Here is a 15,675-nt window from a genome sequence, read left to right on the forward strand (position 1 = left end):
TGATATTGAGAAACGTAACTAAATGTATGTATGCAATTTGCAAGCGGTAGTTGAGTACATGTAATCACAACTGGTGCCACGTATAAGTTACATTATTAACATGTGAAGTATGTGGCTGCATTGGTTTCTTCTAATGTTATCACATTAAGCTTATTCTACAAGGTTATCATCATGGTATGTATTTTGATTGACGGTGCTTGGGCAAAGACCATCGAATCAGAGACATTACACGCGTCTCCCAAGAGAGGGAATCTAACCGGCACATTCTGTACTTGCTGCGTTCAAATGAGCATTCGCCTTTGGGGTGCCACGGTGGCTAGGAGATGTTAACTACCTCGCCTGGTATACAGGAGGACGTGGGTTCGATCCCGACCCTGACGCCTGCTGCTGTATATTTGGTGTTTGCGTCTCTCTTTCTCATCATCATCACGGTGGCTAGGAGATGTTAACTACCTCGCCTGGTATACTGGAAGTCGTGGGTTCGATCCCGACCCTGACGCCTGCTGTACAGGGTACTTCAAAACAATGTGAACACTTCCGATAATTTGCTACGACACCACAAGAAACGTGCTGCTGACTGCGGGATCTGGAGACCACCTGGAGAAGATGCCAGGCACGTGTTGACAATGATGGCGAACAAGTGGAAACTATAACTTTTGAAGCTATTAACATACATTTCTTAGCATGGTACAGTCTATTATCCGTTATTTTTCCATTTAAAACGATAGTCCCATATAAGGGTTTTTAAAAATGTGAAGCACCCTGTATATTTGGAGTCCGCGTCTCTCTCCCCGTGGTTAGCGTGGATTTTTCTCCGGGCCCTCCGGTTTTTCCCTCCACATTTAGAATCAACGTCACCACACGTTTAGAGTATTTGGAAAGCTATTAATGTTCACATGGTAAGCCACCTCTTTGGGCTATAAGTTGTGATAGCCATGTCGCGACTGAAATATAGTGAATAGCTCAGGGTGCCGAACGTATGTATGGAGAACTAATTTCGCACCGTACGTAGCCAACCGTGCTCATTTTTTAAAAAATAGCCTTTGACGAGCAACAGTAATTTATAAATACCACCAACCGACACAACAAATTAGTAAACTTTGTCACGTAAAACAAAACGTGACAACCCGTTACTAGTGCAGCACACCCGGTGTGTGAGAGCGCAAACCCCACTAGGACATCTACGATTCCAGCTGCTTGTATTACTTTCCTGTTCAGTAACACACAAGCAAAAATCTATCGAGGCGAGGTCCCGCCCACGTGGTGGGCCGGACCTCGCATCGACAACGCAGCAGCTCAGGTACCATGGAGACAGCCGTGGCCACGCTGAAGGGGGCCTCTTAGTGGCGTGCGGTGGCACGACAACAGCAGCCAGCAGCAGGAGCAGCTGCCGTGAGAAACGCTCGTGCGTTGTTGCATTGCTCGAGTGTTTACAATCGTGTAACTCACTGTAACATAGCGGTACGTGTGGGGACGAGTTCTAACGAGGAAAGAAGAAGCGCTGTTTTAAAATAAACTAAATTGGAAGGATGAATCCACAAACGTAACACTTTAAAAGTAGGGCAAAAAAAAGATAAATTTGTGAATTCTGGACAACATTGAACGAACATTCGCGAATTGGCAATTAGTGAATCGAGCGAATTAGACATTTCACGAGGTAAACAATAACAAGGAGAAGATATGCGACACAGGATTCTGCTATCGACATCACCACCACCACCAGCATCATCGTCGTCGTCGACATCACCGCCAACATCGCCAGCGTCGGCTTGACAATGGACGCGGCGTCCACGACGGACAAGCTGATGGAGGCGGCCAAGAGCGGAGACCTCGCAACGCTGCAGACTCTGCTGCTGCTGCCCCCGGGAGGTGGACGAGCCCAGGGGCAGCAGCGGCAGCGGCAAGAAGAAGGGCAAGAGGGGCCCGACGAGGAGGGAGACCGCGATGCGTGGGCCGACGGCCATCACGGGGCCACGCCGGCACACTACGCGGCCCGCGCCGGCCGCCTGGGGGCCCTGCGCTACATGGTGGAGGAGGGCGGCCTGCCCGGACACGCCAGGGCCCTCAACGGGGCCACGCCGGCACACGACGCCGCGGCCACGGGCCACTTGGCCTGCCTGCAGTGGCTGCTCACGAACGGCGGGTGCCGGCCAGAGGTGAGAGGGTCAGGGCACGGCGCGAGGAGAGTGACCTGCCGCTTTGGGTGACACGTGTCACGGTGGTGTGTGGGTTGGTGTTGCGGTGTGCATGGGGAGGGTGCGCGTGGGCGCTGTGTACACCTGACGTCTGACAGGTGTACGCGCTGGCTATGGCTCACCTTGGTAACGGCCCGTGCCGGTGCCGTGTGCTCATGTGGACAGATATGGGTACCCGTGGTAGGGTCCCCGTGGTGGTGGTGGTGATGGTAGTGTAGCGGTTAGCGCGCTACGAACCCGGCAACGCCGAGTTCGATTCCCGCTCACGGCCGGTGACGATTGCCTGAACCGGTCCTGGGCCTCCCCTAGGTCGACTCGGCCTCAAATGAGTACCTGGTGCGATGTGTAAACTTCGCCACTGGGGTTTGGAGACACAAGGCGATTTGGCTCCGTGCTGACCACCCACCCCCTCGTGTGCTGTGCCGCCTTTCATAGTTGCTCGCTAACAGCGCAACAAGTCTATAGAGTATTGGGGGTATTTGTCTTTGTGCACGTGGTTGGTCAATGTGTGTAAACGTGACCTGGCTGCAGCGACCTGGCTACGCACAGGAGGACACGTGCTGTTTATTTTGGCACCTGCGATTAGCACGGTCGGCGAGGTACGGTGCGACAAAAGTTCCTCAGACACACCCACCCACACGTGGCCCGGTGGACACAGCTGCCCAGTGTGGATACACGTGACTGTGAGACACGTGGGTGGGTCACGTGCGGGTCACGGTAGCCGGCTACAACCAAGGTGGTGGGTACCGTTAGGAGGAGAGCTTGGGTACACACGAGGGGTGATCGGTGTACCTTTGGTGTGTAAACAAGTGGCTGGGGGTGTCACGTAGGTGTGTACACACGTTGCTGAGGGTGTCACGTAGGTGTGTACACGTGTGGCTGGGTGTCACGTAGGTGTGTACACACGTTGCTGAGGGTGTCACGTAGGTGTGTACACGTGTGGCTGGGTGTGTCACGTAGGTGTGTACACGTGTGGCTGGGTGTGTCACGTAGGTGTGTACACGTGTGGCTGGGTGTGTCACGTAGGTGTGTACACGTGTGGCTGGGTGTGTCACGTAGGTGTGTACACGTGTGGCTGGGTGTGTCACGTAGGTGTGTACACACGTTGCTGAGGGTGTCACGTAGGTGTGTACACGTGTGGCTGGGTGTGTCACGTAGGTGTGTACACGTGTGGCTGGGTGTGTCACGTAGGTGTGTACACGTGTGGCTGGGTGTGTCACGTAGGTGTGTACACGTGTGGCTGGGTGTGTCACGTAGGTGTGTACACACGTTGCTGAGGGTGTCACGTAGGTGTGTACACGTGTGGCTGGGTGTGTCACGTAGGTGTGTACACACGTGGCTGGGTGTGTCACGTAGGTGTGTACACGTGTGGCTGGGCGTGTCACGTAGGTGTGTACACGTGTGGCTGGGGGTGTCACGTAGGTGTGTACACGTGTGGCTGGGTATGTCACGTAGGTGTGTACACGTGTGGCTGGGTATGTCACGTAGGTGTGTACACGTGTGGCTGGGTATGTCACGTAGGTGTGTACACGTGTGGCTGGGGGTGTCACGTAGGTGTGTACACGTGTGGCTGGGGGTGTCACGTAGGTATGTACACACGTGGCTGGGTATGTCACGTAGGTGTGTACACGTGTGGCTGGGGGTGTCACGTAGGTGTGTACACACGTGGCTGGGTATGTCACGTAGGTGTGTACACCTGTCGGGGTGTCACGTAGGTGTGTACACACGTGGCTGGGGGTGTCACGTAGGTGTGTACACGTGTGGCTGGGCGTGTCACGTAGGTGTGTACACATGTGGCTGGGGGTGTCACGTAGGTGTGTACACGTGTGGCTGGGCGTGTCACGTAGGTGTGTACACGTGTGGCTGGGTGTGTCACGTAGGTGTGTACACGTGTGGCTGGGTATGTCACGTAGGTGTGTACACGTGTGGCTGGGCGTGTCACGTAGGTGTGTACACGTGGATAACTCATTGTGGATGCACCAGGTGGTGTGTGTAACCCTGAGGTGTTACAGGTGGCTGTGGGTTTATCTGGTGGGCCATGCACCCTTGCGGGTATTTAAAGTGGTATATTTACTTACCTGCACTTGTGTACACCTGGGCACACCTGGCTGGGTACACCTGCAGCACACATGGAGATGTGTACAGCTGTTATTCAAGGTGGGGTGTGTGCACCTAACCCAGTTATTCTTCACCTTAACTGTAGCCTTGCACCCCTCTGATTCTCAATGGTTACAATATTTAGAAAGTTAATAAACGCATAGGGGCTTGACGAAACAAAGTAGTTGCACTTCCGTACCCGTGCTTCATTTGTGTTTCGATGATTTGCCTTCCAACAAAAGTCTGGCCATGTCTCGCACCCCCAGGGGTGCGAGATGCACCCCCTGGTTAAGAAGAAGAACCACTGTCCTAATCCTACATACTCCTGGCACTGCGCAAACCCTGATTCCGTGTGTTTATGGCAGCGTGTTCACCCGACTGCGCGTACTCTTGCAGCGCGTACACCGGGAGCACACCCACACCTGGCCCTGCCTACTACACCCAGCAGTGTGTACACCCGGAATGCACGTGGGTGAGTGTACACACACAGATGTGTATACCTGGTCCTGTGTGCAGTTAAACAGGTCTGCACACCCATGGGTTCGTTTGGTACACGTATATGGGTGTTACACGTATATGCAGTACACATGATGATGATGATGATGTATAAAACCACCCATTATTTATGTTGTTGCCATTCATATATTGATGTCTTACCCATTCCTGTGCCACGTGTGGTCACCTGACCCCAATCGCTGCACGCACGTAGTCTGCGTCTGTGTATTTTGTGGTCTGCGGTGTTTATTTTGGATGGGGTATAGAGTCATGCCCGTGTCCAACTCGCTCGCAATGCGCCTGATGTCATGATATCTGGGAAGGTAAGTATAGTTGAGCCTGGATAACGGCTTGATGGGTTACCACCGTGGACAAACAGGTTGCCACCGGGCTGGCGAGCAAATTGCAGTGCAGCAAAAGTCCAGTGTTGCACTGTACGTCTATGCTCCCTTGTCTGTGTTTCTCGCCTTCAACATGCACTGACCGGCGCGGGGAAACGTGATCAGATTATCCCCAGGACATGCACGCCGCGGGGAGGACCTCATCCAGCTGTGGAATGGAAATAGGGCAATGCGTTTACATACAGGTATCCAGCCCGCGCACGCACGCATATTTATATTACAGCAGCGTCAACACGTGTAGCCATGGAATATGACACCGCATGTGCACACAGCACGGGTGTCTGGTACGTAACATGTTTGTCTCTATTAAAGTATCCGGCGCTTTGTGCGAAGATGTCCTTAGCTTCGTACCACTACGAAATCCCTTTGAATGAATCGCCTCCATGCGCAAGCCCCAGCCCATGGAGTTAAGTAACATTCTGAGATCCGGACGCATTTCGGATGCACTGTGAATCCGGCTTTGTCGTCGAGAAAATCCTTAACAATGACCGATGGAAATTAAGCACCGGGAAATGACGCAAGGACCTCTAAGAATTCTGCAATGCGGGGCTTAGGATAAATACGAACGAAAACAAGAATTGCGTGCAACAAATTCGCCAACCAATTGGAGATACAACTGTAAAGCAGCAGAGTGTGTACCTAACGTAATATAATCGTCAATGGCAATATGTCTAGGAGTTAAATGCCAATATCGAGGTCTGCTAAGCCACGAGAGGGCTTCAGTGGAGAGTTCGTGTGGTTTTGTTCTTCCTGAATTGCATGAGTGCAGATGATAATATTTGGTTTACGACGAAGTCAACGGTTTATTTTGGTTGCACGACCACTCATGAAAGAGATGTGGTGCAGCATCAACTGATTGATATTCTGATGCGGTTGATGGCCCCACCAGTGTCTTCGAGGGACATCAAAGCCAAGTGGTGTGATGTTTGGCTTCCCATCGGTTTCCTCCCGTAGCTAGAAAATACCGTGCAATGTAACTCGCTTCGGCCAAACACGCCAACGCAACATCGCCCGTACTCCAAAAACTTGGCAGGACCCTCCTGAAAAAGTCTGAGACTCCTGAAAAAGAGTCTGAGACTCAGTGAGACTTTCCCGGGTAAAACGAGCAACATTTAATGAATAAAAAAAGTCCACTGCAGGTGCAGTATTAATTTACTCTGAATATTTTTTTTGCGCCAGAACATTTCCAATTAAACATGGATCAGCAACGTGCACATAGACCACAAATATGCGGCAAGATGTGTAGTGTGCAAAGAAGCGTGAAACAGTACACACTTGGAACGAGACTGAGAGAGCAGGAGGAACGCACGGATCAGAGAACACGCACAATTTAGAGGCACCATATGGACTGTAAAGTGAAGTAAGTGGACTTTAGCGGGCCACCTTACTAGAATTAATGATGGACATTCGTCGAAACTAATCATGGAGAGACAGCCAAAGGGGGACAACGCACACGATAGTGCGTCCATCGTGGAGATGGACTGATGAAATCCGCAGGTGTGCAGAACCTGGAATGAGCATCCCATTGCGTGACCGCGGAACGTGGCGACGGTTTGGTGGGTCCTGCAGCAGTGGATAGATCACGGCTGGCGATAATGATTCCAAATTGCAATGTTTGTAACGTGTGGTTGTCTTTACGCGTGTGCTATTTTTGGCGAATGCTTGTTTGCGTTGCGAGCAGCACTTAACACAAACGTGCGTGCAGCAGCACGAGCCACCTCCAGAGGCTCACCTGCTTAAGCGCTCATTTGCACCATTGTAATGGTCTGGGGCTTTTGTCTTCGCGGGCAGACACGCTCGCACGCACGCACGCACGTCCGGTCAGCTCGCCGGCCCAGAGAGGCGAGACCCGGGACAAGCTGTCGGCTTAGGGTTACGCTCGCAAGGAGAGGAAACTCCCCCCAGCAGCGCGTCGCTCACGCGAGCGGCTTCCCCTTGCTGCCCGGCCTCGTCACCCCTCCATCTCGCGCATCGCCCGGAGGGCCGCGGAGCGCCTCGGCTGCTGCGGCTGCTGCTGCTGCGGCTGCTGCTGTTGTTGTTGTTGTTGATTCTCTGGGCGTGGTGGGCGCACGTGCGCGGGGCTCGTGCGCCGCAGGGGGCGTATTCGGTCGTCGGTGTGTAACGTCGGTGTGTAATACAGGTGTGTAACGCGGGTGTGTAACGCGGGTGTGTAACGCGGGTGTGTAACGCAGGTGTGTAATTCAGGTGTGTCGCGTTGGTGTGTAATACAGGTGTGCAGTGTCGGTGTGTAACGCAGGTGTGTAATTCAGGTGTGTCGGATCGGTGTGTAATACAGGTGTGCAGTGTCGGTGTGTAACGCAGGTGTGTAATTCAGGTGTGTCGGATCGGTGTGTAATACAGGTGTGCAGTGTCGGTGTGTAACGCAGGTGTGTAATACAGGTGTGTCGCGTCGGTGTGTAATACAGGTGTGTAGCGTCGGTGTGTAATGTTGGTGTGTAATACAGGTGTGCAGTGTCGGTGTGAGACGCAGATGTGTAGTGTTGGTGTGTGATGCAGGTGTGAGACGCAGGTGTGTGACGCAGGTGTGTGCCACGCAGCCCACAGCGAGCCGGGTCGCTCTGGCAAAATGAGACTCGTCCAGGTCTCCTCGCGTTGTCGCCACCTGGGTTCAACGAAGTAAAACTTCCTGCCAGTGACCAGGAGGTGGCGATGCAGCCAGTGGGTGTGCGGACCTGTCCGTGCGGATCGTTGAGTGGATGAACTCTCTTACGTGCGGGTGGTTTTTATTTTATATACAGTGAGGGAAAAAACGTGTTTGATCCCCTGCTGATTTTGTACGTTTGCCCACTGACAAAGAAATGATCAGTCTATAATTTTAATGGTAGGTTTATTTGAACAGTGAGAGACAGAATAACAACAAAAAAAATCCAGAAAACACGTCAAAAATGTTATAAATTGATTCGCATTTTAATGAGGGAAATAAGTATTTGACCCCCTCTCAATCAAAAAAATGTCTGGCTCCCAGGTGTCTTTTATACAGATAACGAGCTGAGATTAGGAGCACACTCTTAAAGGGAGTGCTGCTAATCTCAGCTTTGTTATCTGTATAAAAGACACCTGTCCACAGAAGCAATCAATCATTCAGATTCCAAACTCTCCACCATGGCCAAGACGAAAGAGCTCTCCAAGGATGTCAGGGACAAAATTGTAGACCTACACAAGCCTGGAATGGGATACAAGACCATTGCCAAGCAGCTTGGTGAGAAGGTGACAACAGTTGGTGCGATTATTCGCAAATGGAAGAAACACAAAAGAACTGTCAATCTCCCTCGGCCTGGGCCTCTATGCAAGATCTCACCTCGTGGAGTTGCAATGGTCATGAAAACGGTGAGGAATCAGCCCAGAATTACACGGGCGGATCTTGTCAATGATCTCAAGGCAGCTGGAACCATAGTCACCAAGAAAACAATTAGTAACACACTATGCCGTGAAGGACTGAAATCCTGCAGCGCCCGCATGGTCCTCCTGCTCAAGAAAGCACATATACATGCCCGTCTGAAGTTTGCCAATGAACATCTGAATAATTCAGAGGACAACTGGGTGAAAGTGTTGTGGTCAGATGAGACCAAAATGGAGCTCTTTGGCATCAACTCAACTCGCCGTGTTTGGAGGAGGAGGAATGCTGCCTATGACCCCAAGAACACCTGCTAAGGGGACAGGACAACTTCACCGCATAAAAGGGACGATGGACGGGGCCATGTACCGTCAAATATTGGGTGAGAACCTCCTTCCCTCAGCCAGGGCATTGAAAATGGGTCGTGGATGGGTATTCCAGCATGATAATGACCCAAAACACACGGCTAAGGCAACAAAGGAGTGGCTCAAGAAGAAGCACATTAAGGTCCTGGAGTGGCCTAGCCAGTCTCCAGACCTTAATCCCACAGAAAATCTGTGGAGGGAGCTGAAGGTTCGAGTTGCCAAACGTCAGCCTCGAAACCTTAATGACTTGGAGAAGATCTGCAAAGAGGAGTGGGACAATATCTCTCCTGAGATGTGTGCAAACTTAGTGGCCAACTACAAGGGACGTCTGACCTCTGTGATTGCCAACAACGGTTTTGCCACCAAGTACTAAGTCATGTTTTGCAGAGGGGTCAAATACTTATTTCCCTCATTAAAATGCAAATAAATTCATAACATTTTTGACATGCGTTTTTATGGATTTTGTTTTTGTTATTCTGTCTCTCACTGTTCAAATAAACCTACCATTAAAATTATAGACTGGTCATTTATTTGTCAGTGGGCAAACGTACAAAATCAGCAGGGGATCAAATACTTTTTTTCCCTCACTGTATATGTGTGTGTGTGGAGACTTCGGTTTTCCCTGTTATTGAAAACACAAGTTATTCAACTGCGCCGAATTGCATTTGTATTATGATTCTTGTTTCATAATAAAGCACGGCCCATTTATAAATAGATACCCCAGTGATTGATAATGACCCCCTTGACATTTTTCTCACCAGCTGATTTAAATGTTGTGAAAGCAACATGTAAAAACATATAACTGCATCGAGATTTTGTTGGGAGACCTGTGGAGGCTTTCACTTGGAATGTTGTTTGCCCCGATTGTTTTAGTGGGGGTGTCTGTAAGTGGAACACCCCGGTGTAAGCATGTCATTTGTTAGTGCAGGAAAGCCCCCGTGAATCTCAAGATTATTTTTCATGAGGGTCCTGTATTGGGATGTTTGGTCAATTTCATTGTTGAGTTGCTTGTGAGATAAAAGCCACGAGAGAGCACTCGGATGTCCGCACGGATGGACTCACAAATCCACTTGCTCTGCTGCCACAACTTGGCCACCTCGCACCTCAACGGCTTTGGGCGTTTCACATAAATCTCCTAAGAGATCCCCCCCCCCCCCTCCAAAGCGCGCTGGATCACATGCACAGTTTCTCGTGTGTGAACTGATGGGAGGCGGGGAGCGGTGGCGCAGTGGTTAGCGCACTGTGCCGTGAACCTGGTGACCCGAGTTATTTTCCCACTCGTGACCAGTATCAGTACCGAATAGTTCAACTGGTCCTGGTTCCCCCATAGGTTGACTCAGCCTTAAATTACTTCCTGATGTGGCGTGTAAAGATCAGAACCAGAGAGGCAAAGGCGGCCGGGCGTGGTGCTGGCCACCCACCGTCTCGTGTGCCATGCCGGCCTTCATAGGTGCTCGCTAACAGCACTTGCCCCAACAGGCTGTTAAAGGCTGCACGGGGATCTTTGTATGTTCAACTGATGAGTGTCCATTTGTGCAAGTGAGTGTGCATGCCCCAATAATGCAAGGAGAGAAAATAAATACCTGAAACAATGCTCCATTGATATTTACACGGGATAGAATACAAACGTTCGTGATTCAGGTAGCAGACCCTACCTAACCACATGGCGGACAATAATATACGCAAATATTTGTATTCCTGTTTCACTGTAACTATATTGGGTAACCTTAAGACTGGAGGTGATGTATTATGAGGTGTGTGTATGTGTACCCAAGTGCTGGGGCTGCAACGATGAATCCCTATAAATCCCGCGGGGCGTATCAACCGTACAATACTCCGCGCCGTCTGCTTTCGCAGTGGATGTTACAGATTCTAAAACAAGTTCGGCCGTCGAGCGTCAGAGGGGTAGGCACCGTGCTCAAATCGGTCTGACGCACGGCAACAGCGGCCCCTACTGGTAAGCTACTGCAGGCTGCCTGGAAAACCAAGCGCCTTCGCGATAGCCCCCACGCTATAAGGATGGCACGGACGCCAATTGTACAAAATTATTCACCTTTAATGTTACGCAGCGGGGAGAGGTGAATGGCGGGATGGATGAGGGTGGCAGAGGGGGATACGTGATCGATAGGACAGGGTTGGCAGTAGTAGGGATGGCACGGAATACGGTGGTCGGGTCGACGGACAGTTTCCAGCAGGGAAGGGGAAAGTTCTTAACTTGGGATCGAACCGAGGTCATACAGACGTCTCGGTGGAGGGAGTTTGAGGTGGATCCATCCAAAGTCTGGTGGCTGAGCGTTGCGGTGCACGTGTTTCCCGGAGTGGACGCTGTTTTATCGCCGTTTGTTATTCATTAAACGGCTGGTTGACTTTATCCCGAGTGGTGGTGACTCGAGAAAATAGATTGAGAGCGATTTACGGAGCCAAGGGCGCTCCGTAGCCGAGAGTACGTGTGAATGAATGAATGGACACATTGCATCATCCGCCGAGGCCTTTGCTAACCCGTAGTTGGTCACTTGTGGTGGAGGTTAAAGTGTGGGTATCCTTCCAACTCGACCACCCCCAAGGCAATAGTTCCTGCCTGTACCTGGTGGGTATCCTTCCAACTCGACCAACCCCAAGGCAATAGTTCCTGCCTGTACCTGGTGGGTATCCTTCCAACTCGACCAACCCCAAGGCAATAGTTCCTGCCTGTACCTGGTGGGTATCCTTCCAACTCCACCAGCCCCACGGCAATAGTTCCTGCCTGTACCTGGTGGGTATCCTTCCAACTCGACCAACCCCAAGGCAATAGTTCCTGCCTGTACCTGGTGGGTATCCTTCCAACTCCACCAGCCCCAAGGCAATAGTTCCTGCCTGTACCTGGTGGGTATCCTTCCAACTCCACCAGCCCCAAGGCAATAGTTCCTGCCTGTACCTGGTGGGTATCCTTCCAACTCCACCAGCCCCAAGGCAATAGTTCCTGCCTGTACCTGGTGGGTATCCTTCCAACTCCACCAGCCCCACGGCAATAGTTCCCGCCTGTACCTGAGTGGCGTTTTAAGAGAGGGAGGCCTCAATCCCCAGCGCTCTGTGCACTGGGTGCGAAGGCGACTTTTAGCCCTGCACATTGGTCGTGAACCCATTCATGTTGGCATCTCCAACCATCATTCATTGTCATTATTCTCAGCATCGCTCCACAAAACACTGCCTCCTCACCAGCCCCCCGTCATGTCCTCCCTAGCAAGTGGCTGCTTCTGCATTCCGGAACAGATTCACCCCTACACTGTGATGCGAATGAGCGAGTGGGAAAGCGAGTGAGTTCGAGTGAGCATGTGGGTAAGTGGGATAATGGATAAGTGGGTGAGTAAGTGATTGAGTGAGTGCGCAGGTGAGTGAGCGTGTGGGCGAGCTGGCTAACCGTGTACGTGAACGAGCGAGCGATGGGCTAGAGAGTGAGAGCGTGAGCGAGTGTGCGGTTGTCTGGTTAGGCGAGCGAGTGAGCGAGCGGGTGAGCCAGCTGGCAAGTGAAATAAGCGAGTGCGTGCGCGGTTGAGTTCGCGAACAAACTCTGAACCCGTCGCGTAACCCGGCTGGCCACGCTGTTAATTGTCGCCGCACCGAGCTTCAGCGGCCACCGCCTCTCGCCCCGTCTCTCGCCCACGTCAGGACAAGGACGCGTCGGGCGCCACCGTGCTGCACCTGGCCGCCCGTTTCGGACGGCGCTCCGTGGTGCAGTGGCTGTTGCTGCAGGGCGGCGGCGGCGGCGGCAGCGACCCGCTGGGCGTCACGGCGAGCGGCGCGCTGGCCGTGCACTACGCGGCGGCGCGCGGGGACCTGCCCACGCTCCAGCTGCTGCTCGCGAAAGCCCCGCAGTGAGTGGCTACCCCACCGCCCACCCGCCGCACATTACCCACCACCAACCACTCGGCTCCCCCCACTCGCCCAAGGTGTCATCCTCCGCAGAATGCACGGAGAGAGCACAATCGCGTCACGACGACGGTCGGGAAACAAGACTGTAAATGCATCCCCGGCAGAAGGCCATCGTAGCCGTGCACCTCGACGTGTCGATAAGATTTTTCTTGAAAGGTTTATTATTCTTGCCGATGGCCAGATAGTTCAGAGGTCAGAGCGCTGAGCCGGCACCACCTGAGGTCCCAAATTCGAATCGGTGACGCAGCGCCGTGGTTTGCATGAGCCTTGGTGCAGGAAATGAAATGGGGCCCCTCCATCCAATTCTCCTTTTTCTTCGTAGCCCGGCCACCGGGCACCTACGGAGGGGTTACAATTATTACGCGGTTATAATTACTGTCCCCACCTTCCGCGGAAGCTTCCAGAAGGAAATGAGTAATAGCAGAGTGTGGTGGCATCAACGGCATTGGTTACAGTGACCTTTGATCAATCCCGTACCTTATCGTGAACCTGTGGACCGATCCATTTGCCTTGAAGGAGTGTGTGAAACAGAACAAGTTTCTATTCAAGGCAATTCATTGATATCGATTCATGGCCAACTGCTACCTGGAATACGCCCGATCTCGTCACTTCTCAGAAACTAAGCAGAACTAAGTCTGCACGGTGGTTAAATCGTTGACCACCACGCACGCAGCTCGTGAAAGGCTGCTGCAGGGCTTCGTTGTGGGCAGCAGAGGGCAGAGCGGCAATATCCACGTTGTGCTGTACCTCTATGCCCCCTGCCTTCACCAACCCGCACTGACCTGGTGTGATGAAGTACGGTCAAAATAACCCACACAGCATGTGTAAAGCCTCATCCAGCAGTGGATTATTCACTAAAAACTAAACTATTTTGATGATACCAGGTAAGGCCCACTGAACGATAGAGCTCTTTTTTTCGGAAGCAACCTGGCCACATGATAGCTCAATGAAGTGACTTATTACGTGTAAATGTATAGCAGACAAATACTCTAAGCGCATGTTGAATGTAAATGTGGAGGGAAAAATCGGAGGACCCGGAGAAAAATCCACACGACCACGGAGAGAGAAGCACACGCAAACTCCAAATTTACAGCAGGCGTCAGAGGTCAGGATTGAACCCACGACCTCCTGTATACCAGGCGAGGGATTTAACATCGTTGTGCATAATGTTCACATGTTCATTGATAGAAAACAGTCACAGGCAGCAGAGTAGAGGAGGGCCTTGAGGCTTGGACAGAGGGCAGGGAGTCAATGGCATGGATGCGCCAGGTGGAGAGAGAAAGCACTACCTCACATTGAGCGGAGGTTGACGGAGGGGGACTGAAAACACGTGGAGGGAAGTAGAGCGAGATGAGAGTGGAGAGGTACGCAGGGGCAATTCCACGGAGGATTTGATGATGCAGGGGATCTGGTAATTGGGGTAATATGGTCTAATTTCCCCAAGTGGCCGAGGAATCGTGCAGCCGTATTATGAAACATTGAAACTAATAATGTACAGCCCCTTGGCAATCCGTTTTTCCCTCCACATTTAGAATCGGCGTGTGTTCAGAGTATTTTGGCTGCTATAAATGTCCACGTGATAAGCCACTTCGTTGAGCCGTCATTTGTGGCTGGGCGGCTTCTGAGAATGAACTATGCAGCTCAGTGGGAATTACCCGGTAAAATAAAAAAATATAATATTAATGCAATTTATAACGCGCGCAAATTTGCGGACGGAACGGCCGCAACTCGGACACGATGGAGGCGACGCTGCGAATGTGCAGAGGCGATGGACGGCGTTCCAGACTGGGCAGGGGCAGCCACCGAGGAGCGGCGCATGGCCGTGACCGTCCCGGATCTTGGTGTCGAGAGAAGGTCGTGAGTCGCACTGCGAAGGCATCTGCCGTGCGCTGCGCTGCAAGTCGTCAATAGCTTTAGCTTAGTTTCAATCCACTGCTTGATGAAGGCCTCCCCGTGCCATGTCTGTCATGGGGAGTGTTTTACCACACATCGCCACGGTGGTCTCAGTATATTTCGGCACGCTGGTGGTTGGTGAAGTGGGAGTGCCAGGAACTGATTTGGTTATTGCTCACCGATGATGTTAGCCGCAGCAGGCAATCGAAGTGACGTCGCCCGGGTTATTGTGCATCGGCGTTCTCCACTCCGCCCCGCCCGCTGCACCCATGTGACCCAGTCGTGTCGTTGATTTTAAGAGAAGGCCATTTTGTGGTCTGGTATCAGGATGGCCACTCGATGCACCGAAAGAGGGCCCACTGTTTTGCAGCGGCCACGGATAAGGAAAGATTTAGTTTGCATTGCCGCTCTGTAAACAAGTTCCATCTCATCTGAAAATCCTGGCTAAAGCGTTTACGTGACTTAACCTATTAAAGTGTCGGTTGATTCATCACGTGTAGAGTAAATAAGTAGGGCTCCCCCGCTTCATTTTGCTGCGTTTTAAAAACAACAAAAGTAACGTTGACTTGTTCCACCGTATGGCACTACGTGTTTTAGATGACGCCGTCGTCGTGTAGATTAAGAATTGACGCCCCCCCCCCCCCCCCCCACCGTGTGATGGACACGGCTGCGTTATGTCCAGCCGTTAAACGGTTAACGATTACGGACGGGCCAATGCGATGACTCCGGGCTGGACACGCTTAGCGCAGTAAGAGGCTTACGAGGACTTAGAGCCACACTGCTCTGCGCTGTCTGCGTAGAAGTGCACACACAGACACGCACGTACACGCACGCACACGCGGGCGTGCGTGCGTGTGCGTGCGTGTCTGTGTGTGCTCTACGGAATGGGAATTCCAAACCCCAATACACGCGGAGTCCTCGCGTGACTCATTGCAGCTCGCGTGCTCTAGCGTGGCTCTCTGGGT

At 52.1% G+C, this 15,675-nt stretch overlaps 1 protein-coding gene across 1 annotated transcript in view; it reads left to right on the plus strand.

The window, feature by feature from the left end:
- The first annotated feature begins 293 nt into the window (after nt 1-293).
- Nucleotides 294-15,675, plus strand: part of ESPN (espin) — a 72,432-nt gene continuing 57,050 nt past the window's right edge. Inside the window, exons 1-2 of the mRNA XM_076072794.1 lie at nt 294-2,156; nt 12,554-12,759. Of these exons, the coding sequence (XP_075928909.1) occupies nt 1,776-2,156; nt 12,554-12,759 (587 nt within the window). The 5' untranslated portion in view covers nt 294-1,775. The remainder of the gene's footprint in view (nt 2,157-12,553; nt 12,760-15,675) is intronic.

The sequence above is a fragment of the Petromyzon marinus genome, chromosome 39, assembly GCF_048934315.1.
Source record: "Petromyzon marinus isolate PM22_M1 ecotype Great Lakes invasive population chromosome 39, UKy_Petmar_22M1.pri1.0, whole genome shotgun sequence".
In the NCBI taxonomy this organism is placed as follows: Eukaryota; Metazoa; Chordata; class Hyperoartia; order Petromyzontiformes; family Petromyzontidae; genus Petromyzon; species Petromyzon marinus.